Source organism: Carcharodon carcharias, chromosome 4 (genome assembly GCF_017639515.1).
Source record: "Carcharodon carcharias isolate sCarCar2 chromosome 4, sCarCar2.pri, whole genome shotgun sequence".
Taxonomy (NCBI): Eukaryota; Metazoa; Chordata; class Chondrichthyes; order Lamniformes; family Lamnidae; genus Carcharodon; species Carcharodon carcharias.
In genome coordinates this window covers 195,878,840-195,903,915 of record NC_054470.1, presented here as the reverse complement: position 1 = coordinate 195,903,915, position 25,076 = coordinate 195,878,840, and the positions used below count along the sequence as shown (strand labels likewise).

General features: G+C 44.5%; 1 protein-coding gene across 1 annotated transcript in view; it reads left to right on the top strand.

The window, feature by feature from the left end:
* LOC121276826 (coiled-coil domain-containing protein 152-like) overlaps positions 1–25,076 on the top strand; it is a 150,786-nt gene that overhangs the window by 71,686 nt on the left and 54,024 nt on the right. Inside the window, exons 5-6 of the mRNA XM_041185369.1 lie at positions 3,119–3,187; positions 16,740–16,804. Of these exons, the coding sequence (XP_041041303.1) occupies positions 3,119–3,187; positions 16,740–16,804 (134 nt within the window). The remainder of the gene's footprint in view (positions 1–3,118; positions 3,188–16,739; positions 16,805–25,076) is intronic.

The window sequence follows — 25,076 nt, the reverse complement described above, 5'->3', positions numbered from 1 at the left end:
GAGATGAAAATCCAGCCCCTGGGGTACTGTGTGCTGTTTCAGTTCCCAATTTGAGAAAGGATGCACTTGCATTGGAGATGGTACAGCAAAGTTTCATTAGATTGATCCCTGGGATAAGAGGGTTGTCCTATGATGAGAAGCTGAGTAAATTGGGTCTATATTCTCTGGGGTTTATAAGAATGAGAGATGATCTCATTGAAACAAACAAGATTCTGGAGAACAAAGAACAAAGAAAAGTACAGCACAGGAACAGGCCCTTCAGCCCTCCAAGCCTGCGCCGATCATATTGCCTGTCAACTAAAACATTTTGCACTTCCGGGGTCCATATCCTTCTATTCCCATCCTATTCATGTATTTGTCAAGCTGCCTCTTCAACTCCACGATCATACCTGCTTCCACCACCTCCTCTGGCAGCAAATTCCAGACACTCACTACCCTCTGCATAAAAACTTGCCCCGCACCTCTCCTCTATAGTTTTCTCCTCTCACCTTAAATCTATCTCCCCTAGTAATTGACTCTTCCACCCTGGGAAAAAGCTTCTGACTATCTACTCTGTCCATGCCACTCATAATTTTGTAAACTTCTATCAAGTCGCCCCTCAATCTCCATCGCTCTAGTGAGAACAATCCGAGTTTCTCCAACCTCTCCTCGTAGTTAATAACCTCCAGACCAGGCAGCATCTTGGTAAACCTCCTCTGCACCCTCTCCAATGCCTCCATATCCTTCTGGTTATGTGGCAACCAGATTTGCACGCAATATTCCAAGTGTGGCCTAACCAAGGTTCTATACAACTACAGCATGACTTCCCAGCTTTTACACTCAATACCCCTGCCGATGAAGGCAAGCATGCCATATGCTTTCCTGACTACCTTATTCACCTGCGTTGCCACTTTCAGTGACCCGTGGATCTGTACACCCAGATGCCCATCAGTGCACTTAAGTGTTCTGCCAATTACTGTATAATTCCTGCCTGTATTAGACCTTCCAAAATGCATTACCTCGCATTAGTCCGGATTAAACTCCATTTGCCATACCTCCGCCCAAGTCTCCAACCGATCTATATCCCGTTGTATCCTTTGACAATCCTCTTCACTATCTGCAACTCCTCCAACCTTAGTGTCGTCAGTGCAACTCCTCCAACCTTAGTGTTGTCTTGACAGGGTAGAAACTGAGAGGTTGTTTCCCTTGGCTGAAGAACCTAGAACACGGCAGCACAGTCTCAGGATGAGGAGCTGACGATTTAGAGCTGTGTTGAGGAGAAATTTCTTCATCCAAAGGTTTGTGAACCGTTGAAATTATCTACTCCAGAAGGTTGTGGATGCTCCATTGTTGAATATATTTAAGGCTGAGACAAATTGATTTTTGGTCTCAGGGAATGAAGGGATGGGGAACGGATGGGAAAATGGAGTTGAATGCCAAAGATCAGCCATGATTGTATTGAATGGTGGAGTTGGCTCAATTGGCTAAATAGTCTACCCTTGTTCCTGTATCTTCTGTTCTTAAATGGGTGGAACCGTTTCCACCTGAGTGTCAGTAATCAGAGGACAGAGATTTAATGTAATTGGGAAAAGAGACCCATTTCTTTATGCAGCGAGTTGCTATGATCTGGAATGCACTGCCTGAAAGGGCAGTGGAAGCAGGTTTAATTGTAACTTTCAAGAAGGGAGTTAGATAAATACTTTAAAAGTATAATGCTTCTCAACCGCACTAAATTTGTTAGTGTGATCATATCCTTAGCTTTCTTTGTCCCCCCCTTGTATTAAAAATTATACCCTTTATGGTATGCTTCCATTCTCCACTCTTTTTTCCTAAAATGTATCAATTCACATTTATCTGCAGTGATTATTTTATCTCATCATAGACATTATGTCATTGGTCAGAAGTTTTAGCTCGTCAGGCAGGCATGTGAGCGTGAGATGATCATGACGACGTTGGGCGAGCGTCCCGAGGTCATTGCGCACTCGCACGATATTTTGGTTGGCGAATGCGCTGCTGAGTCGGCAGCATGCCCGCCAACAATTTAAAGGCCTATTAAGGCCATGAAAGTAATAATTGAATTAAAATTTTCATTGCCCGTCCAACCTTACGGCCTTTGGATTTTTTAGGAAACCTCATCCACGGACGGGATGAGGTTTCTAACAGCTATTAAATATTAAATGAAAATTAAAAATTTTAACATTTCATTAATAACATGTCCTTGCTTAAGTGACAGAGTCACATGTTTTGTAACATTTTAAAGTTTTATTTTTAATTTATTAAATCTTCATCTCCCTGAGGCAGCTCATGTGCGCATGTATGAAGTTCCCCACTTGCTCTCCTCCCCCCCACACAGGCAGTGCTGAGCGCTGCAGCATGCGTTTCACGGTAGGCGGGCCTTACTTGGCCCACCAGTGTGAAAATACACTCGGACCCCGATCGCAGGCAGCGGTCAGCTTCCCAACTGCTCCCCCTCACCTGCCGAGCCCGCCCGACGAGGGCAAAATCCTGGCCTATGAGTATCCTGAACAAACGTGCATGAAAAGCATAAATACCTCTGCATGAACAAGTAAAATATGCTAGCCCTAAACAGCAAAACTGAACCCAGCAGCAGAGACTTATAGGGCTGAAATTTCTGGCTGACGTGCGGGTGGCGGGTGGGTAAGTGATTTTTTAAAAAACCTCATCCACTGGTGGGATGAGGTTTGATTTCAGATTTTAAAAAGTTTAATATTTGTGTATTTCATTAACATGTCCCATCTTGTGTGACATTTTCAGATGAGGGGAACATGTTAATGACTTTTTTATTTTTCTACTTTTCAACTTCCACCACATTTCAGCGATCTCCCGGAGGCACCACTTAGCCTCAGGGAGATGTGCGCTCTTTCACGCGCATGCTCTCGCAATTGGGGAATCCCACCCCCACCCCCCGCTCACATGGGAAGCACTTCCCATTGGGTGAGCCTTAATTGGCCCACCCACGTAAAATGGAGGTGGGGCCGTTTCGGCGGCGGTGATCGGATGCCTGCCAGCCACCGAGTCGGTCAGGCCCGCTCGCCCATCAAGGCCAGAATTCAGCCCATAATTTCTGAACTAGTGCTTGTACTGTTGGAAATCCTTGTAACTAGTATTTGTTTTTCAGAATGTGGTTTGCTGCATGGAGTGATAACGGAACTGCAGGGGACCATCCAAAAACAATGTGACCTGAGAGGTGAGGGCTCATGGTAAATTAGATTGAGAAAATTTAACAGCGTATGAAAATGGAACTTTGTTCCTTTGATTTTGGTATTTTCTCTGATCTTTCCTCCTCTTAATCCCTTTTCTTCCTCTTGCAACAAAAGCTGGTAAAGACATAGGAACAGAAATTAGGCCACTTGGCCCATTGAGTCTGCTCCACCATTCAATCATGGCTGATAAGTTTCTCAACCCCATTCTCCTGCCTTCTCCCCGTAACCTTTGATCCCTTACCAGTCAAGAAACTATCTATCTCGGTCTTAAATATACTCAGTGACCTGGCCTCCACAGCCTTCAGTGACAATGAATTCCATAGATTCACCACTCTCTAGCTAAAGAAGTTTCTCCTCATCTCTGTTCTAAAAGCTCTTCCCTTTACTCTGAGGCTGTGCCCTCGGGTCCTAGTCTCTCCTACTAATGGAAACATCTTCCCCACGTCCACTCTATCCAGGCCTTTCAGTATTCTGTAAGTTTCAATCAGATCCCCCCTCATCCTTCTAAACTCCATCGAGTATAGACCCAGAGTCCTCAAACGTTCCTCATATGGTAAGCCTTTCATTCCTGGGAGCGTTCTCGTGAATCTCCTGTGGACCCTCTCCAGAACCAGCACATCCTTCCTGAGATACGGGGCCCAAAAATGCTCACAATATTCTAAATGTGGTCTGACCAGAGCCTTATAAAGCCTCAACAGCACTTCCCTGCTTTTATATTCTAGTCCTCTCAAAATAAATGCCAACATTGCATTTGCCTTCCTAACTACCAACTCAACCTGCAAGTTAACCTTAAGAGAATCCTGGACTAGGACTCCCAAGTCCCTTTGCATTCCAGGTTTCTGAATGCTTTCCCCATTTAGAAAATAGTCTATGCCTCTAATCTTCCTACCAAAGTGCATGACCTCACACTTCTCCATGTTGTATTCTATCTGCCACTTCTTTGCCCATTCTCCCAACCTGTCCAAATCCTTCTGCAGTCTCTCAGCCTCCTCAATACTACCTGTCCCTCCACAAATCTTTGTATCATCTGCAAACTTAGCCAGGATGCCCTCAGTTCCTTCATCTAGATCATTAATGTATAAAGTGAAAAGTTGTGGTCCCAACACTGACCCCTGCTGAACTCCACTATTCACCGGCGGCCATCCTGAGAAAGACCCCCTTATCCCAACTCTCTGCCTCCTGCCAGACAGCCAATCTTCTATCCATGCTAGTACCTTGCCTCTAACACCATGGGCTCTTATCTTACTGAGCAGCCTCCTGTGCAGCACCTTGTCAAAGGCCTTCTGGAAGTCCAAGTAGATAACATCCTTTGACTCTCCTTTGTCTAACCTACTCGTTACCTCCTTAAAGAATTCTAACAGATTTGTCAGGCATGACCTCCCCTTGATGAAACCATGCTGACTTTGCTCTATTTTATCATGCCCTTACGAGTATTCTGAAATCTCATCCTTAATAATGGACTCTAAAATTTTACCAACGACCAAGGTCAGGCTAATCAGCCTGTAATTTCCCGTCTTTTGCCTCACTCCCTTCTTAAACAGGGGGGCTACATTAATGATTTTCCAGTCCTCTGGGACCCTCCCTGACTCCAGTGATTCCTGAAAGATCACCATTAACGCCTCTACTATCTTTTCAGCTATCTCCTTCAGAACTCTGGGGTGTAATCCATCTGGTCCAGGTGATTTATCCACCTTCAGACTTTTCAGTTTTCCTAGCACCTTCTCCTTGGTAATCGCCACCATACTCACCTCTGCCCCCCCTGACTCTCTTGAACTTTGGGGATGTCACTCGTGTCTTCCACTGTGAAGACTGATGCAAAGTACCTATTCAGTTCCTCTGCCATTTCTTTGTTCCCCACTACTACTTCTCCAGCGTCATTTTCCAGCGGCCCAATATCCACTTTTGCCTCTCTCACCCTTTATATATCTAAAAAATCTCTTGCAATCTTCTTTTATATTACTGGCTAGTTTACCCCCATACTTAATCTTCTCCCTCCTTATTTCTTCTTTAGTTGTCCTCTGTTGGTCTTTGTAGGCTTCCCAATCCCCTGTTTTCCCACTGCTCTTCACCACATTGTATGCTTTCTCTCTAGCTTTTATGCTGTCCCTGACTTCCCTTGTCAACCATGGTTGCCTCGTCCTCCCTTTAGTATGCTTCTTCTTCCTAGGGATGAATTTTTGCTGTGTCTCCCAAATTACTCCCAGAAACTCCTGCCATTGCTGATCCACTGCCTTTCCTGCTAGGCTCATCTCCCAGTCAATTCTGGCCAGCTCCTCCCTCATGCCTCTGTAGTTGCTTTTATTCAGCTGTAAAACCGTTACATCTGATTCCAGCTTTTTCCTCTCAAATTGCAGGGTAAATTCTATCATATTATGGTCAGTTCCTCCTAAGAGTTCCTTCAGCTTAAGCTCCCTTATCAAATTTGCCTCATTACACACCACTAAATCTAGAATTGCCTGTTCCCTAGTGGGCTCCACCACAAGCTGCTCCAAAAAGCCATCTCGTAGACATTCCACAAATTCCTTTTCTTGGGATCCACTACCAACCTGATTTTCCCAGTCTACCTGCATATTGAAATCCCCCATGATCACTGTAACCTTGCCTTTCTTACACGCCTTTTCTATCTCCTGGTGTATCTTGTGCCCCACATCCTGACTACTGTTCAGAGGCCTGTACATAACTCCCATTATGGTTATTGTACCTATGCTGTTCTTCAACTCTACCCATACAGATTCTACATCATCTGACCCTACGTCATTTCTTGCTATCAATTTAAATTTCATTTCTTACTGACAATGCAACTCCACCCCCTCTGCCAACCTGCCTATCTTTTCGATAGGATGTATATCCTTGGATATTTAGCTCCCAGTCCTGATCCCCTTGTAGCCATGTCTCCGTAATGCCCACCACTTCATACCTGCCAATTTCAATCTGCGCCACAAGCTCATTCACCTTATTTTGTGTATTGCATGCATTCAGATACAACACCTTCAGTCCTGTATTTCCCGTCCCCTTTCTCATTGTCGTCCCTTTATCTGATGTGCTTGAAGTCAGATTCCTAGCCCTTTCCAAACACTCTGTCCTATTTTGTGTTGTGGGGTCTTTAATAGCCTCTCCTGGGCTCTCCTTTCTTTTCAGTTTTTTCATAATTTCCTATGAAGTTGAATCCACCCCCCACACGCTAACCTGCTGCTTTGTTTCCCATTAGTCATACTTCTTGGAGTTTTACCCTTCCCTCCCCCCACCACTTTCTAGTTTAAAGTCCTGTTGACCACCCTATTTACCCTTTTCGCTAGAACATTGGTCCCAGATTGGTTCAGGTGGAGACTGTCCCAATGGTACAGATCCCTCCTGTTCCAGTAGTGTTGCTAGTGCCCCATGAAATGGAACCCCTCTTTCCAGCACCATTCCTTTAGCCACGTGTTTACTTCCCTTATTCTCACGTCCCTATGCCAATTTGCACGTGGCTCAGGTAGTAATCTAGAGATTATAACCATTGAGGACCTGTTCTTTAATTTAGTTCCTAGTTCCTGATAATCCCCAAACAGGTCCTCTTTCCTAGTCTTACCTATGTTATTTGTCCCGACGTGGACCACATCAACTGGATCCTCCCCCTCCCTCTCCAATATCCTTTCAAGCCGGTCAGAAATATCCCTCACCTTGGCACCGGGCAGGCAACATACCATGTGGGACTCTCGATCGTCACTAACACAGCGAAGATTGAATCACAGAATTGTTGCAGCACGGACGGAGGCCATCCAGCAATGAACAATTCACCTCGTGCCATTCCCTACTTTCTCTCCGTAACCCTGCACATTCCTCATTTTCAGATAATAGTCCCTTATGAAAGCCTTGATTGAACCTGCCTCCACCATACTCTCAGGCTGTGCATTCCACACCTTAGCTACTTGCTGCAGCCTGTTGCTCTTGCTTCTTTTGCCAATTACTTTAAATTGGTGCCCTCTTGTTCTCAATCCTTTCATGAGTGGGAACAGTTTCTCCCTGTCTATTCTGTCCTGACCCCTGATGATTTTGAATACCTCAATTAAATTTCCTCTCAGCTTTCTCCATGGAAAACTGCCCCAACTTCCCCTGTCCATCTTCATAACTGAAGTTCCTCATCCCTAGAGCCATTCTTGTGTATCTTTTCTACAGTCTCTCTCCAAAACCTGCACATCCTTCCTAAAGTGTGGCTCCCAGAACTGGACCCAATACTCCAGCTACATGGGTACAGGGTGTAATGATGTGGAAGATGACGTGTGCTAGCCAGACCAAATCCATGAGGGAAACTTGTTCATGCTATCACAATGGTTTTGCAGTTTGTATTTATTACAAGAAGATATGTGTGCTGAATTCAGATATAATGAATCCACTAAGACCTTTAGAGATTTTTTAAAAATTAAATTAAAATATTTATTAACAAAATAAAAGATTTCAAGCACATAAAGTCTACAATTACTTACTGCTATAACAAATCCTAAAATTCCTAATTGACCTGGCTCCCAGTTATGTACCCCCTTTAAGGCAACAATCCAAAACAGATTTTAGATTTAAAACAAAACCAGCAAGTTAACGCATTTAACACACACTTGACAGTGGAATTCCAAATGGCTTTTCTCCAACTTCAGTTACTTTACATAAACAGACTGAGGCGCAAATGGCTGGAGGCTTCTTGAAGGCTGTTTCACACACTCCTATTAGATCTTACAGGGCCCTCTCCTCACATAAGACTACAACATCTGGGAGTCAGTGGCACAGTGGTATTGTCACTGGACTGGTAATCCAGAGACCCAGGGTAATGCTCTGGGGACCTGGGTTTGAATCCCACCATGGCAAATAGTGGAATTTGAATTGAATAAATATCTGGAATTAAAAAGTCTAATGTTGACCATGAAACCATTGTTGATTGTCATAAAAACCCATCTGGTTTACTAATGCTCTTTAGGGAAGGAAATCTGCTGTACTTACCTGGTCAGACCTACATGTGACTTCAGACCAACAGCAATGTGGTTGACTCTTAAAAATGCCCTGTGAATAAGGGCAATTAGGGATGGGCAATAAATGCTGACCTATCCAGCAATGCCCACATCCCATGAACGAATGAAAAAAACCCATAGCTTTTCATTCTCTTTTATATATGTTTCTCTCTTTAATATGTAAATTCTATTGTTCCATATGTCTTTGAAACTGTATCTTCCTCAAAATATAAACACTTTCATGTTGCCAATATTGACAGTAATCTTTGGGAAAATAAGCATCCCTTAATCTGTTTACTGAGTATGAGTACATGCACCAACTCACAAGCACAGCTTTAGCTGTTTTGCTGCATTAAGCAGAATTCTGCTGCTCAAATGACCCGGGGCAAGGAGTCACCAAATCTCTTCTGCCTTCTTCGATTGCCAGTGCTTCTCCTGAGCACTCACCACTTAAAGTCTGCCAACTGCAGCTCTTTCTCTGCTCCTCTTTTTTCTTAACTGGGACCTCTCCAGGTCCCTTACCTGGGACTTCCTTTGGGACCTCTCATTTTCCCCTGCCTTGGACTCTTTTCTGATATGGTGCCCTAATTCTGGGTCCCATAACCCAATTTTTCATGTCATTTTCTTTTTGCGCAGGCGTGTTGGGCCCGTCTTTGGCCTGAAGAACTCAAAATCTGAATTGTACATGCGCAGCCCACCCACAATCCACATATTATGGAAACTACCAAGGATTGTCAGGACTATCCTGGCATTCCTCCAATTCTCCAATTAAGTACGTCTGGCTTTTGTAACAGTATGCTTTTAAACAACTCACCCACGTGACCCTAACATGCCAGCATAGATAAATTAGTGAATCATAGAAGGACATTACGATTAATCCTGAATTTATCAATAAAAGCATTTCCCACACAATTCAGGGTGTTGCATAACTTCCTCTACAGTTGCTCAGACTTATTTAGCTGACTCAGCTAAAAGAATGGAAATTGAACTGTGGAGGCAGGGAACATTTTTATTTCTCATACAAAATAAAATGGAACCTATATCCCTGAATGAAATCATTGCCTATCTGCTCAGATCTTTACTCAGTTTGGCTAAACGTTTGTATAACAGCATAAGCATGCCGTTAATGCACAGTAGCAATATGAAACAGCTAGCTTCACCTGTTGCTCAAATTTTTGAGATACCTTGCCTTTCTGGGATATCCCGAGATAGACTGGGCACTTTTCAGGGCCTGAAGTGATGGCCTTAGGCCTGTTGATGACTTTATGCGATCTGAGCAACAGATGATGCTAGCTGTTTCATGCTGCTATGCTGCAGTAGCAGCACGTGTGGTATTCACCACTATCAGGATGCTGCCATCAAGCCAAAAAGGTGTTTTGCCTATCACAGAAATGAGCAATGTGGTAAATGAATGTCAATGCTAGTGTGATGCTAAATATGTAGTCCGTTCGTCTCAAAGACTGGCGGATCGCAGCGAGCAGCATGTCCCTTCCACTGTTCACAATGGGCAAGGTACAGACCATACCAAACGAGCCCATGTTTGCACAATTCAGAATCACAGTGCAGAAGAGATCCTTCGGCCCATCAAGTCTGCACTGACACGTGAGAAACACCTGACCTACCTACCTAATCCCATTTACCAGCACTTGGCCCATAGCCTTGAATGTTATGACGTGCCAAGTTCTCATCCAGGTACTTTTTAAAGGATGTGAGGCAACCCGCCTCCACCACCCTCACAGGCAGCGCATTCCAGACAGTCACCACCCTCTGGGTAAAAAGGCTTTTCCTCACATCCCCCCTAAACCTCCTGCCCCTCACCTTGAACTTATGCCCCCTTGTGACTTCTTCTCAAGACAATTTCTTTAAACATAGTGCTGACAATATTAAACTTGACGGTACATGGGGTGGTTAAAGCTGACTGACATTTTGAGGGAGAAGACCGATAAATACATGATGGATAGATTTTTTTTATTCATTCATGGGACGTGGGCATCATTAGCTAAGCCCATCCCTAATTGCCCTTGTTCTGAGAACATTTTTAAGAGCCAACCGCATTGCTGTGGGCCTGGAGTCAGACTAGGTAAGAACAACAGATTTCCTTCCCTAAAGGGCATGAGTAAACCAGGTGGATTTTTACAACAAATGACAATGGTTTCATGGTCATCATTAGGCTTTTTAATTCTAAAAAAGAATTTCAGCATTTGCCGTGACAGGATGCAAACACAGGCCCCCAGAACATTACCCTGGGTCTCTGGGTTACTAGTCCAGCAACAATACCATCGCTTCCCCTTAAAAGGCCACTTAATTGTTAAAAAGCCAATTGTGCTTGATTTCGTTGTGTGGTCAAAACAGGCAGGCGGGTAGCCCACTTTTAACAAAACCTCATCCAAGAACAGAATAAAAAGGGTCAGCAGCATTGCCATTGTGAGTAGTGAGGAGTTTAGGAGATAATTTGCTGCTGATTGCTTATCGCAAATTCACAGAATTTTAATGGCACAGAAGGAAGCCATTCGGCCCACCGTGTCTGCACCAGCTCTCCAAATGAGTATTATGGCCTAGTGCTACCATCCTGCCTTTTCCCCATATCCCTGCACATTGTTTCTATTCAAATAATCATCTAATGCCCTATTAAATGACTTGACTGAACCTGCCTCCACCACACTTCCAGGCAGTGCATTCCAGACTTAAACCACTCATTGTGTGAAAAAGTCTTTTCTCACATCACGTTTGCTTCTTTTGCAAATCACTTTAAACGTGTGCCCTCTCGTTCTTGATCTTTTTACGAGAGGGAATAGATTCCCCCTACCTACTCTGGAAACCCCCCTCATAATTTTGAACATTTCTATCAAATCTCATCTTAGCCTTCTTCTCTCCAAGAAGAACAGTCCCAACCTGTCCAATCTATCTTCATAACTGAAGTTTCTCATCCCTGGGACCATTCTTGTAAACCTCTCCTGCACTTTCTCCAATGCGTTCACATCCTTCTTATAATGTGGCACCCAGAACTGTACACAATACTCCAGCTGAGGTCTAATGAGTGTCTTATATAAATTCAGCATAATCTCCTTGCTCTTGTACTCTATGCCCCTATTAATAACTGAGGATATTATATGCTTTATTAACTGCTCTCTCCACCTTCCCTGCCACCATCAATGATCTATACACCCAGCACATATACACCCAGGTCCTTCTGCTCCTGCCACCCCTTTCAAAATTTCACTCCTTCTTTTATATTGTCTGTCCATGTTCTTCCTACCAAAATTGCATAGCTTCACACTTCTCTGCAATGGACTTCATCGGCCACCTATCTGCCCACTCCACCAACTTGTCTATGTCCTTTTGAAGTTCTAAACTGTCCTCCTCACGGTTTACAACACTCCCAAGCTTCATATCATCTGGAAATTTGGAAATTGTCCTCTGCACTCCAATATCTAGATCAGTAATATATATCAGGAAAAGTAAGGCCCTATTACGGACCCCTGGGGAACTCCACTACAAACCTTCCTCCAGCCTGAACAATATCCATAGACCATTTCTCTCTGCTTCCTATTTTTCAGCCAATTTTGTATTTGTGTTGCTACTGTCCCTTTTATTCCATGAGCAACAACTTTTCTCACAAGTCTGTTATGCGGCACTGTGTCAAATGCCTTTTGAAAGTCCATGTACACCACATCAACAGCATTACCCTCTTCGACCTTTTCTGTTACCTCTCCAAAAAACTCCAGCAAGTTAGTTAACTACAATTTCCCCTTTAGAAATCCATGCTGGCACTTCCTTATCAACACATATTTTTCCATGTGACTACTAATTCTATCCCTAATAATTGTTTCTAGAACCTTGCCCACCACTGAAGTTAAACTGACTGGTCAGTAATTGCTTGGCCTATCCTTACAACCTTCTTTGAACAAGGGCGCAATGTTTGCAATCTCCAGTCCTCTGGCATCTCCCCTGAGTCTAGGGAAGACTGAAAAATTATGGCGAGTGTCCCTGCAATTTCTATTCTCACTTCTTTCAACATCCTTGGATGCATCTCATCCATTCCCGGTGCCTTGTCAGCTTTAAGTACTGACAGTCTATTCAACACTTCCTCCTTATCAATGTTGAACTCTCCTAGTGACAGAGTTTATTCGTCTGCCACCATATCTTCTTGGTAAAGACGGATGCAAAGTATTCATTTAATACCTCAGCCATGGCCCCTTCGTCCATGTGTGAATTCCCTTTTAGGTCCGTAATCGGCCCTACTCCTCCTTTTACCACCTTTTACTATTTATATGCCTCGGGCCCACTGATCTTGACAACTTCACCTCTGTTCTGAGCTTCATTCTTAGCATTTCTAGGCTTCATGTCAGGACTCATTGGTGCCTCCAAGGCTGCTGGAGAATTTTGACCATGCGGACCCTTCCAGGTATTGGACAGCCATCTGTTACCCTAGTAATGGGGATTGTGATCTCCACTGGAGGCAACTCCTCTGAGGAGGGAGAGAGGAGCAGAGGGGAGAGGAGGCCAGATGTTCCTATGCAGCTTCCAGGGGAGCCACCTTGGGAGGAGAGGCACAGGCACGGGGGGGGGCGCGCAGAGTCAGCGGGTAGTCCAAAGCAAAAGGGGCCACAGAAGACGCCACTATCCTGCTGCCAGGGTTTATAGGCAGTGATTCAGCTACCTTAATATGTCTGGGGTGCAATGCCAAAGGAGGCTCTGCCTCTCAAGGGAGACTGTGACCTCCATTTGTCATATCACTGGGCCTGAGATCACATCCAAATGTATGGGTGGACATCCCATTCAAGTGGCTCTGAAGGTCACAGTGGCCCTCAACTTCTATGCCTCTGGCTCTGGTCAGCAGGGGATCTTTGTGGAGTCTCCCAATGCGCAGTCCACACTTACATCAAGCTGGTGACAGAAGATCTGTTCAGGCCAGCCAGGCTGAGTAAGCTAGAGAGGTTGCAGCGATTGCTGGATTCCCCGGCAACCAGGGTGCAATCGACTGCCCACATGAGGCCATCAAGGCGCCACCGGGTCAGCCGGGTGCCTTGGTCAACAGGAAGGGCTTCCACTCGATGAACGTCCAGATAGTTTGTGACCACAAGATGCAGATTCTGCAAGTCTGTGCACGGTACCCTGGCAGCTCCCATGAGGCTTATATCCTCCAGACATTCACAGGTGCCAAGGTTATTCAGTACTCCAGCTCGACTGGATAAATGGCTGCTGGGTGACAAGGGCTATCTGTTGAAAAGGTGGCTTATGACCCCTCTCCACCACCCAAGAACAGAGGGAGAGCAGCGTTATTATAGGAGTCATTGCTCCACAAGGACAGAGATAGAGAGGACCATAGGTCTTCTGAAGATACGTTTCTGATGCCTGGACCATTCAGGGGGACCAGTGTAATATTCTCCAGAGTGGGTGTCACTGATGGTGCTTGAATGCTGCGCTCTCCACAATCTAGCTCTGGTAAGGGGGGACCCACTGGAGGAAGAGGATCTTGAGGCAGCCCTACAGGCCGCAGTGGTGAGTCAGAGGAGGAGCACAGTGAGGAGAATACTGAGGACGTGGAGGCAAACCTTTGGAACCTTCATGGAGACAGGGACACCAGGGATGCCTTGATCCAACACTCCTTCAGCTAGGCTGTCACTTCATCCCAGGGGTGCTGTCTCCATCCTGGATGTTTGAGATGATTCTTTCCTTTGAACCCAAAGTCCACTCAATGCCTGTGCAATAAAATTTAGAGCCACTCACGTCCAGCATTAGGTACTGGCGTGCCCTGAACCTACTAAACAAGTGAAGCATACTCAAGCCATTAAGACAAAAGTAAAATGCTTTTAATTTTGACACATATCAAATAAACAGAGCTCTTTCTGATGTTAATGGCCACACCAGTAAACATATTAACAAAACATGGCAGAACAGAAGATCACCCGTGAACAGCCCCTCTTGTGCTCATGGTGCCTTAAACTTACGTTTATGAGTGCTATGCCTTGGTGCTCCCTCCTCGCTGGCAGCAGTATTGGAGGCAGCCTGCTGACTGTGCTGACTGTGCTGCCCCATTGGCCTTGATGAGCTTGGTGGTTGTCTTCTGGCCAGTGGTGCCTGTGCTGGCCCCACGTGGGAGGGAGCAGCCAGTGCCACAGCTGGCATCTCCTCAGTCATCGAAGCCTCATCAAATATCCTGGTCACTGACAGAGGGGCAGAAGAGCTGCTGCCATCATCCAGAGCATCCTGAGAGGGGTCCGTAGTGACAACAAGCAACTTGTGCACCAACATAAGGTCGGTCTGGACCTCCCTGTTCGCCATTGATGGATGGGCACCTAGCTGGGATACTGGATGCCTCATTTTTCTCTCACACTAACACTGAGAACCTGAGGTCATTGCCAGTGTGAGGGCTTGCAGGTCCGAGCGCAACCCCAGCCCAACTCCTGCTTCTGTCCCTGGCATTGCCTCTCCACGGGAGTCACCATTCTCAATGGAAGAGGCAATGCGTTCAATGATGAGGGTCAACTCAGTGCTCATGCTCCGCATAGACTCCTCCACAACAGAGACCATGGCATGCCTACCCTCATGGATCTCTGCTAGATCCTCCCACACATCCTGCTGGACATCCAGCATCTGCCGCCTAATGGACTCCAGAGGCACATCATCTGCCTTCGGTTCAGCATGCTCCTGGTCTCCAGCAGTCCTCCAACTGCCAGCGCACTGGGCATTCTCTGCCACTGCCTGTTCCTCAATCGATTGTGAAGTGCCCTCACCGCTGTGCACCGACATTCTAGACAATGATCTAAAGCCCACCAAGGTGTTGGTACCTGCGATGGTGCCTGGATCAGAGAGGGGTGTGACGGAGGTGCATCCAAAGCCCTGTGCTCCTCTGGAGCCAAGGGTGGCTCTTCAAGGTCCTGTGTTCGAGTGCATGCTGGCGAATCTAAGGGAGAACAATGATTTGTCATTAATTTATGCCATCACACTGTCACTGTGCATGCCAGGCACCCTGGTGACACAATGGAGATCTGCATCATGGTGCCACCATCTTTCAGTAATCAATGGGGACTCCAGGTTTGAGGGTCCCATTAATGATGAGGCTACACAAGAATATTTGCACAGTCCGACACTCTCGCCTCTGTGCACTGCACTCCAACATTTGTCAGAGGCCCCTGCCTCTCCAAGACTGGCTGACCGAGGTGGGTGGTGGCTCTCCAGCTCCAAAGCATCCATTTCGTACCTTGTCAAGATTAGGAGGTTTGGAGGTCCTATGCCTGTCTTTGACCTCTCTACGCTCTTATGGCTTTTCTTTTCCTGAATGGACAGAGGAGCATTGGTTAGTTCACTCTCTACCTGCAGCATCATTGCAGCCTGGACAACCCCACCTGAATAACATCTCGCAGGGCACATCCTAGTTGTGGCCCACGACCCGCAATGCACTCAGTCCAAGCAGTCAGGGCTCAGCCCCTTGGCCAGCTCCAGCGTCATTGACATAAAAACAAAAAACTGCGGATGCTGGAAAGCCAAAACAAAAACAGAATTACCTGGACAAACTCAGCAGGTCTGGCAGCATTGGTGGAGTAGAAAAGAGTTGTCATTTCGAGTCCTCATGACCCTTCAACAGAACCAGCATCATTGACAGTTGGCGCTCAGACTCTAACACCCCTGAGCTCCACGGGGGTGTGGCCAGCTCTTAACACTTCACCACACTGATCCATGCCAACTCGGCACTCACCCTTGATGAGCGCAGCAGATCATTGAACCTTTTGCGGCACTGCATCCATGTGCGCCGCCCAACATTGTGGCTGCTGAACTCAGCTGCCGTCTCTCCCAGGCTTTTTTGGGTGTTGTGCAGTGGCCTCCTCCTGCCATCCCTGGGTACGAGAGTGTCCCGCCTGACACCAACTTCCTCCACGAGGACCGTGAGGCACTTGTCTGAGAAACAGGGGGCTGAGTACCCACCCAACTTGCCCTCCTGCCTGACCTTTCCTGCCGCTGGTGAGGCCATTGCTCCAGTCTCTGAACCGACTCTAAAGATTCTACCCTGGCAGCCTTCTGGGAGCTGCCTTTACTGGTTTTAAAGTGCTTGCTGGATTGCCATTGGATTCGGCGCCTGAAAGGCTCCCACCGCTGCCCGGCCTATCCTGAGCATTTGGAAGATGCGTTTCATGCTGGGCAGACCTTAATTGGCCATCCCGCATGAAATTGCAGTTGCAACACGACTGCGGCCAGGAGCAGATTCCACACCCACTCCCAATCTTGCCGACTTAGTGCACATGCCAAGCATGAAATTCAAGCAATGGAATAGTTACAGCACAGAGGGAGGCCGTTCAGTCTGTCATGACTGTGCTTTCTGAAGGAGCAACTCACCTAGTGCCATCCCCTGCCATTTGAATGGAAGAAGGCATAGATACCTTCAGAGAAATGGCCTTTTTCCTGTGCTGGAAAACCTGTGGGAAAAATCTCCCCTCCATTTGCTTTAAAATTAATCGGTTAGTTTGTTATTCTTATTGAGAAAAGTTATATATATTATGCTTTTATTTTTGAAATGATTCCTCAGTTAAATTAATACATTTTTGAAAATCTCTTTTTACAGATGAAAATGAACATTATAGAAAATGTATCCAGGATCAAGAAGAGAAGCTAAGAGTGGTTAAACAGGTAAGATCTGGAAAATACAACTTTACCCTAGATTTTATGATGTAAAGGTTCAATTTGATGATGGGGAGTGTTCTTTAATGGGTGCAGCTGACTATCAAATTTCTGCTGTTGTGAATTTATTACCAGTAATCTGACACTTAAATATGTAATGCATAGAATTTAACCGGGGGAATGGTGGCATAGTGGTAATGTCAATGGACTAATAATTCACGGCAGCTGGTGGATTTTGAATTCAATTAATAAAATCTGGAATTGAAATGGTGACAATTTTAAGAGAAAGCCCTGACTCTCTCCCTACTTTTAATAGCACCATTATAACCATTAACATCTAAGAAATTATTTCTTTGGCCACAACACTGAATGGATTAGCCATATCAACCTCATGGCTACAAAAGGAGGGCAGAGACTGGGTAATCTGCAAAAAGCAGTTTAGTTCCTAATCCCCTTAAAACCTCTCCATAATCCTCAAAGTGCATGATGAAATGCTAATTACTCAACTCGATGTCTGTCACAAGAAGCTCACCAGCACTCAGGACAGAGCAGTTCACTTGTTCAGCATATCTGTCACTAAACTTAATTTTCGCTTGTCCAAGGAAAAGGGGATAAAGGATTGGGCACATGTCTGCCACTCGTTGCACTCCAGAAACTTCATTGGCTGAATTTTTATCCTCAAGGCAGGTAGCAGTAGTTGGAAAAATTCCCAGCTCGCCCACCAGCCTCGGGAGAAAGTGCGAGGAAGAGCAGGATTTTCATTCTGGGGGAATGGGTGTTGGCTGCAGTCAGGCTAATTGACCTGGGAAGAAGTTCAAGGCAGCCACAGGGGCTGCTGGTGCAGAATTGGGGTGTTTTAAAGTGTGCTGTGGGACTTTGCCCCAATTATATTAAAAACATAAAGCCCTGCAGGCCTCACCCCTGACACACCCACACACTCCCCATGCCCCCATCCATGCCACTTCTTTATCTTGAGTAAATAAACATTTTGCGATTGACAGCACAGGTCAGAGAGCCAGAGCTGTCAATCAAGCATTGTTTCCCTGGAGCTCAGGTGTTTCAGCACTCCAACTGATGCCTAGGCTCTCAGCCTGGTCTCACGAAGGCCCTGTACAAATGTAGCAACACTTCCCTACTTTTATACTCGATTCCCCTTGCTAGAAATGCCAACATTCCATTTGCCTTCCTAATCACTTGCTGTACTAGCAAACTAACTTTTTGTGATTCATGTATCAGGACACTCAGATCCCTCTGTACTGCAGAGTTCTGACAGCTCTATCAAATCTCCCCTCAGTCTCCTTTGCTGCAAGAAGAATGCCAGCTTCTCCAACCTAAACTTGGGGCTAAAATCCCACATCCCTGAAACCATTCTGATAAATTTCCTCTGTACTCTCTTAAGATGCTCACATTTTTCATAAAGTTTAGTACCTAAACTGGATGCAATGGTCTAGTTGTGGCCTAACCAGAGCTTTATAAAGAGTCCACAAAACCTCCCTGCTTCAGTTATGAAGCCCAAGAGCCTATAAGCTTTTCTAACTATTCTCTCATTATGTCCTGCCACCTTCAAGGATTTGTGCATATGGACCTTGAGGCCCCTTTTCTTGGCACAGTCTTTACAATATTAAAAGCTTCACTGTATTCCTTCTGCCTAAATGTATCACCTCTTGTTCCCATGTGACGCAGAACTTACTGCTCCACTCTAGACACATTGGATATGATGCAGGCCTCCAGCCACTTCCTAGGTGCTCTGGTGGGACCTCTGCATCACCTGCCCGATGGAAGCTGTCATCCAAAATTTACCCCATTGTATGCGACATTTGTTCAAGTGGTATCTGAAATGAGACTTTCAGTCAGCACATTTATTGTCTGATATTTCTACGTTTACTGTACAAATAATAAATGCAGACACTATGGCCCAGATTTTCATAACAGGGTCAAGTGCATGGAGAAGGGAGAAGGTCATGAGACCATAAGACGTTAGAGCAAAAGTAGGCCATTCCGCCCATCGAGTCTGCTCTTCCATTTAACGAGATCATGGCTGATTTGATAATTCTCAACTCCACTTTCCTGCCTTTCTCCATAACCCTTGATTCCCTTACTGATTAAAAATCTGTCTATCTCAGCCTTGAGTTTACTTAATGACCCAGCCTCTACAGCCCTCTGCAGTAAAGAATTCCACAGATTCCCGACCCTCTCGGAGAAGAAATTCCTCCTCATTTCTGTCTTAAACGTGTGACCCCTTATTCTGAAATTATGCCCTCTGGTCCTCGACTCTCCTACAAAAAGAAACAACCTTTCAGCATCTACCCTGTCAAGCCCCCTAAGAATCTTATATGTTTCAATTAGGTCGCCTCTCATTCTTCTAAACTCCAATGAGTACAGGCCCAACCTACTCAACCTCTCCTCATAAGAAAATCCTTCCATACCTGGAATCAACCTAGTGAACCTTCTCTGGACTGCCTCCAATGCCAGTATATCTTTCCTTAGATAAGGGGGCCAAATCTGTTCACAGTATTCTAGGTGTGATCTAACTAGTGCCTTGTATAGTTTTAGCAAGACTTCCCTATTTTTATACTCCATTCCTTTTGAAATAAAGGCCAATATTCTGTTTGCCTTACCTATCACCTGTTGAACTTGTATGCTAGCTTTTTGGGATTCATGCACGAGGACCCCCAAATCCCTCTGTGCTGCAGCTTTCTGCAGCCTTTCTCCATTTAAATAACATTCAGTTCCTCTATTCTTCTTGCCAAAGTGCATAGCCTCACAATTTCCCACAATATATCCATCTGCCAAGTTTTTGCCCATTCACATAACCTGTCTATATCCCTTTGCAGACTCTTTGTGTCATCTTGATTTTTGTGTCATCCACAAACTTGGTAATATCACATTCACTTACCTCATCCAAGTCATTAATATATATTGTAAATAATTGTGGCCCTAGCACTGAAACCCATGGCACTCCACAAGTTGCCAGCCTGAAAATGCCTCCCTTATCCCAATGAGAATCTCTGTCTTCTATTAGTTAGCCGATCCTCTATCCATGCTAATATACTACCCCAACACCATGGGCTCTTATCTTATTAAGTAGCTTTATGTGTGGTATCTTGTTGAAAGCCTTTTGGAAATCCAAATATATTACATCTACTGGTTCCCCTTTATCTATTCTGCTTGTTACCTCCTCAAAGAATTCTAATAAATTTGTCAGGCATGATTTCTCCTTCATGAAGCCATGCTGACTCTGCTTGATTATATTATGTATTTCTAAATGCTCTGTTAATAACATCCTTCAAAATAGACTGTAACATTTTCCCAAGACAAGTGTTAAGCTAACTGGTCTATAGCTATCTGTTTTTTGTCTCCCTCCCTTTTGGAATAAGGGTGTTACATTGGCAGTTTTCCAATCCTCTGGGACTTTTCCAGAATCTAAGGATTCTTGGAAGATTACTACCAGTTCATCCACTATCTCTGTAGCTATTTCCTTTAATATCCTAGGATGCAACCCATCAGGTCCAGGGGACTTATCAGCCTTTATCCACATTAGTTACCCTAATACATTTTCCCTAGTGATAGTTATTATATTTATTTCCTACCTCCTTTTGCCCCTTGATTATTTAGTATTTTTGGAATGCTATTAGTGTCTTCTACCGTGAAGACTGATGCAAAGTATTTATTCAACTCCTCTGCTACTTCCTGGTTCCCCATAATTATGTCCCCAGCCTCATTCTCTAAGGGGCCTATATTTACTTTGGCCCCTCTCTTCCTTTTTTATATATTTAAAAAGCTCTTACTGTCCATTTTTATATTACTTCCAATTTACCGTCAAAAATTATTTTCTCCCTCTGTTTTTTTTGGATATCTTTTGTTGATTTTTAAAACTTTCCAAATCCTCTGGCTTACCACTAATCTTTGCCATATTGTATGTTCTTTCTTTCAAATTGATTCTATCCGTAACTTCCTTGGTTAACCATGGTTGGTTTATCCCCTTCCTAGAATATTTCTCCCTCAGTGGGATATATCTTTGTTGTGATTCATGAACTATTTTCTTAGACATCTGCTATTGTTCATCAAACAACTTTTCTGCTAATCTATATGAAGGTGAAAGTCACCCATAGTTAATAGTCTGCCTTTTTTACATGCCCTCATTATCTCCTGATTTATTCTCTGACCTACAGTATAGCTACTGTTGGGAGGCCAAAAGACTACTCCCACCAGTGTCTTCTTCCCCTTGTTACTTCTTACCTCCACCCATATGGATTTGACATCTTCCAATCTAAGATTATTTCTTGCTATCATACTTATTCCATCTCGCATTAACAAAGCTACCCCACAACCCTTTCCTTCCTGCCTGTCCTTTCGAAAAGTCACACACCCCGGAATATTTAGTTCCCAGCTTTGATCCCCTTGTAACCAAGTCTCCATGGAGGTTATAAGATCATACCCATTAACCTCTATTTGTGCCATTAATTCATTTATTATGCTCCAAATGCTATGTGCATTTAAGTAAAGAGCTATTAGTTTTGGATTTTTACCATTTTGCCTTTTCATTGATTTTGCCTTTTCATCATTTTTTCCCTTTTTGATGCTATTTGCCGCTGTTTTTTTATGTTTCTGCATTCTGTCCCTACCTTTCACACTCTGGGTATCATTACCTAAATAGCTGCTCTGCAAGGCTGCCATATCCTTTTGCTTTGTAAGCCTCTCTCCAGAACCCTCCCCTGCTCAATTTATTTAAAGCCCTCTCTACAGCCCTAGTTATTCAATTCACCAGGACATTGGTCCCAACACGGTTCAATTGAAGCCCATCCCACAGGAACAACTCCTTTCTACCCCAGTAGTGGTGCTGGTGCCCCATCAACTGAAACTTATTCTTCCCACACCAATCTCTGAGTCATGTATTTAACTCCTTGACTTTATTTACCCTATGCCAGTTTTCCAGTGGCTCAGGTAATAATCCCGAGATTATTATCTTGGACGCCCTGATTTTTAATTTAGCTCCTAACTGTCCAAATTCTTTCAGCAGAACCTCCTTTCTAGTCCTATCAATGTTGATGGTACCAACATGGACGACCACAACTGGATCCCTCCCCTCCCGCTCCAAGTTCCTCTCCAGCCCTGGGGAGATGTATTTAACACTGGCACTGGGCAGGCAACACAGCCTTCGGAACTCACACTCATGGCTGCAGAGAACAGTATCTAATCCCCTAATTATACTGTCCCCTACCACTGCTACATTCCTATTGCCTTCCCCACTTGAATGTCTCCCTGTACCATGGTGCCATGGTCAGCTTGCTCATCCTCCCTGCAGTACCCGCTCTCATCCACACAGCTTGCAAGAATCTCGTAACTGTTGAACAATTGCAGGGCCCAAGGCTCCTCAAGCGCTACCCCCTGGATCCCCATACCTGCCTCACCTGCAGTCACACCCACCTGGCCCTGATCACAGACCAAATTTGAATGACCTAATCTGAGTGTGTGACCGCCTCCTGGAGCAAACTGTCCGGGTAACTTTCCCCCTCCCTGATGTGGCACAATGTCTGCAGCTCGGACTCCAGCTCCTCAACTCGGACCCGAAGTTCCTCAAGCTGTGAACAATTACTATAGAAGCGTCAACTCTAGATCACCTTAGTGTCAAGCAGCTCCCATGTGCTGCAGTAGCAACACATCACCCTTCCTGCCATCACTATTGTATTTTCCTTAATTTATTCATTAATTACTCTAGTACCCCTGCTCTTTACAATTGAAGAATCCCCAGCTTTTTACACTTTATTGTAATTTTTTTATGCCAGTATCGACCTCATACTTAACAAAATATTTTAAAGAAAAAGAGAAAAAAAGACTAGACACCTAAACACAAACTAAAGAACTTACTTTTACTTTAAAGACTAGAAACACTCACCAATCCTACTCACCAATCAGCTGTTTTCCCTGCATTCGGGTCAAATTGTGGTTCGTGGCGTCACTATGCCATTGGTCTCACTGCAGGGAGGCCTCTTGATCTGTGCCTTTGATCCTCTCCCACTCACCTTGAGCTCCGGCACTTTGTTTAAGTTATTCAAAAAATATTAAAACAAAAAACAGCCCTCCAGCCCTCAACCCCCAGCCCCGCCTTGCACACACTCTAAATGTCCCATCCATTCCAGCCAAGCTACCTTATATCCCCATCCACTGCCAAGATCCATCCTACCCCCATGCCAACCCATGCCTCTCTACCCACTCCCATGGCCCCTCATTTCCACATTCCCTCCATAAGCCCATGGCCCTTCACAGCCCAATTCCACTTGACTTGCAGCTCATGCCAACCCAATGCCCTTCACTCATCACCTTTTGCTCTTACCTCCTCCATGCCAGCTCAGTTAGCATCCTTTGATAGTTCTTTGTCAGCTGGGCAGTTCATTGATAGCTTGACAGTTCCTTGACAGTTTTTACATTCCTTGACATTTTGTCAGTTCTTTGACAGTCCCTTGACGGCTTGACAGATCTTTGACTGCCCTTGACAATTCCTTGACAGCTTGATAGTTCTTTGACAGCATGACATTTTCTTGACAGCCTGACAGTTCCAATGAGTTTATTTACTTTTGTGCACAATCATTTATTTTTAATAATCCCAAAGGATGCCTTAGTTCTCCTAAAGGGTACCTCACATTTCCCAAAGGTGTCCCAGGACCATATCCAAAGGGATACCTAGCCTCTTTAAAGAGGTACCCTGGCTATTCAAATGAATCCTCCAAGCTCAGATCTCCTCTTACCCGGTCTAATATGCACACTTCAGGTTTCACACTCCTGGCTTACCAAAATCCTACATCAGTGGAGGCAGCTGGTTCTTTAAGTTGCCAGCTGTCTCTATAAACCATGCATGCATGAATCCAAGCCTGACTCTACTCCCGACCCTTGGAAATAGGAAATGCCATGTTTGGTGTCGGGACTGAAAATTTCAAGGATTTTCACCGCGATGGAGACCTTCTTCATCATAGCGAAAATCTGGGCCTTATTGCCAAAAAGGATAAGCAGTATTTATCTCTCTTTAGAAACACTTTATTTCATTCTCGCCATGTATGGAAACTCGCAGCAGCAACAGGCCAGTTTGGAACTTAACATTAATGACATCAAGGCAGCATTTCACCCAGCATTCAGGGGCCCTCGTAAAACTGAAATTAATGTTGATCAGGGAAAACTCTCTAGTGGCTTGAGTCATATCTGGCACAATGAAAGATGGACATGGTTGTTGGAAGCCAAACATCTCAGTTCCAGGGAAGTGGGGCTGTTCACTGATTAGCACAGCATTCAGTTTTGTTTGTAATTCCTCAGATAATGAATGTTGATCAGGGAAAACTCTCTAGTGGCTTGAGTCATATCTGGCACAATGAAAGATGGACATGGTTGTTGGAAGCCAAACATCTCAGTTCCAGGGAAGTGGGGCTGTTCACTGATTAGCACAGCATTCAGTTTTGTTTGTAATTCCTCAGATAATGAAGCAGTCTATGGATAACAATCGAGTAATATTGGTGTCATTTATATGTCGGGCAATGACCATCTTCAACAGGAAGCACCTATCTACAGCATCTTGACTTTCAATGGCTTTGTCACTGCCAAGTCCCCCAGTATCAAGATCCTGGGATCACGATGGACCATAAACTTAACTGAATCAGCACATAAATACTGTGGCTAAACAACAGGTCCATGGCTGTGAATTCTGCAGTAAGTGCCTCACCTCTAATTCCTCAAAGCCTCATCAGCAGCGACAAAATACACTTCAGGTGTGTGATGGAATATTTTCCATTTGCATGGATGCCGCTGCAGTAACATCCAAGAAGTTCAATAAATATACTATTATATATCAAATATAAATAAATATTCCCATCCTTTTGTTTTCCGTCTGTGTTGTTATAAACAAAATGTCAAACAACCAGACAAAACGACATTTAAGTTGTAAATCAGAAATGGCAGTCTTGAACATGTTACATGTTATCTCACAATGCTCCAACCCCCTGATTCAAACCCTCTGTTTGAAAAGTGGAAAACTGAAAATTCAACTTCTTGATTTGCTAATGTGTAATTGGATTCAGAAAAAGGGAGAATGTTAAAAGTAAACTAATTACAATAACACTGAGCTGTAATAAAAAAAAGCATCCAAAGCAAATGTTTTGCCATTAGCACATGTCACTGAAATGAAACAGAGCAGGTTAACCGTTTTGGGTATTGAATGTCTTTTGAAACTTACAGGTTCATTAACTGCTAAAAGAAAATTGATCAAAATAGCTTGTTTTTTGTTTATCCATTCCTT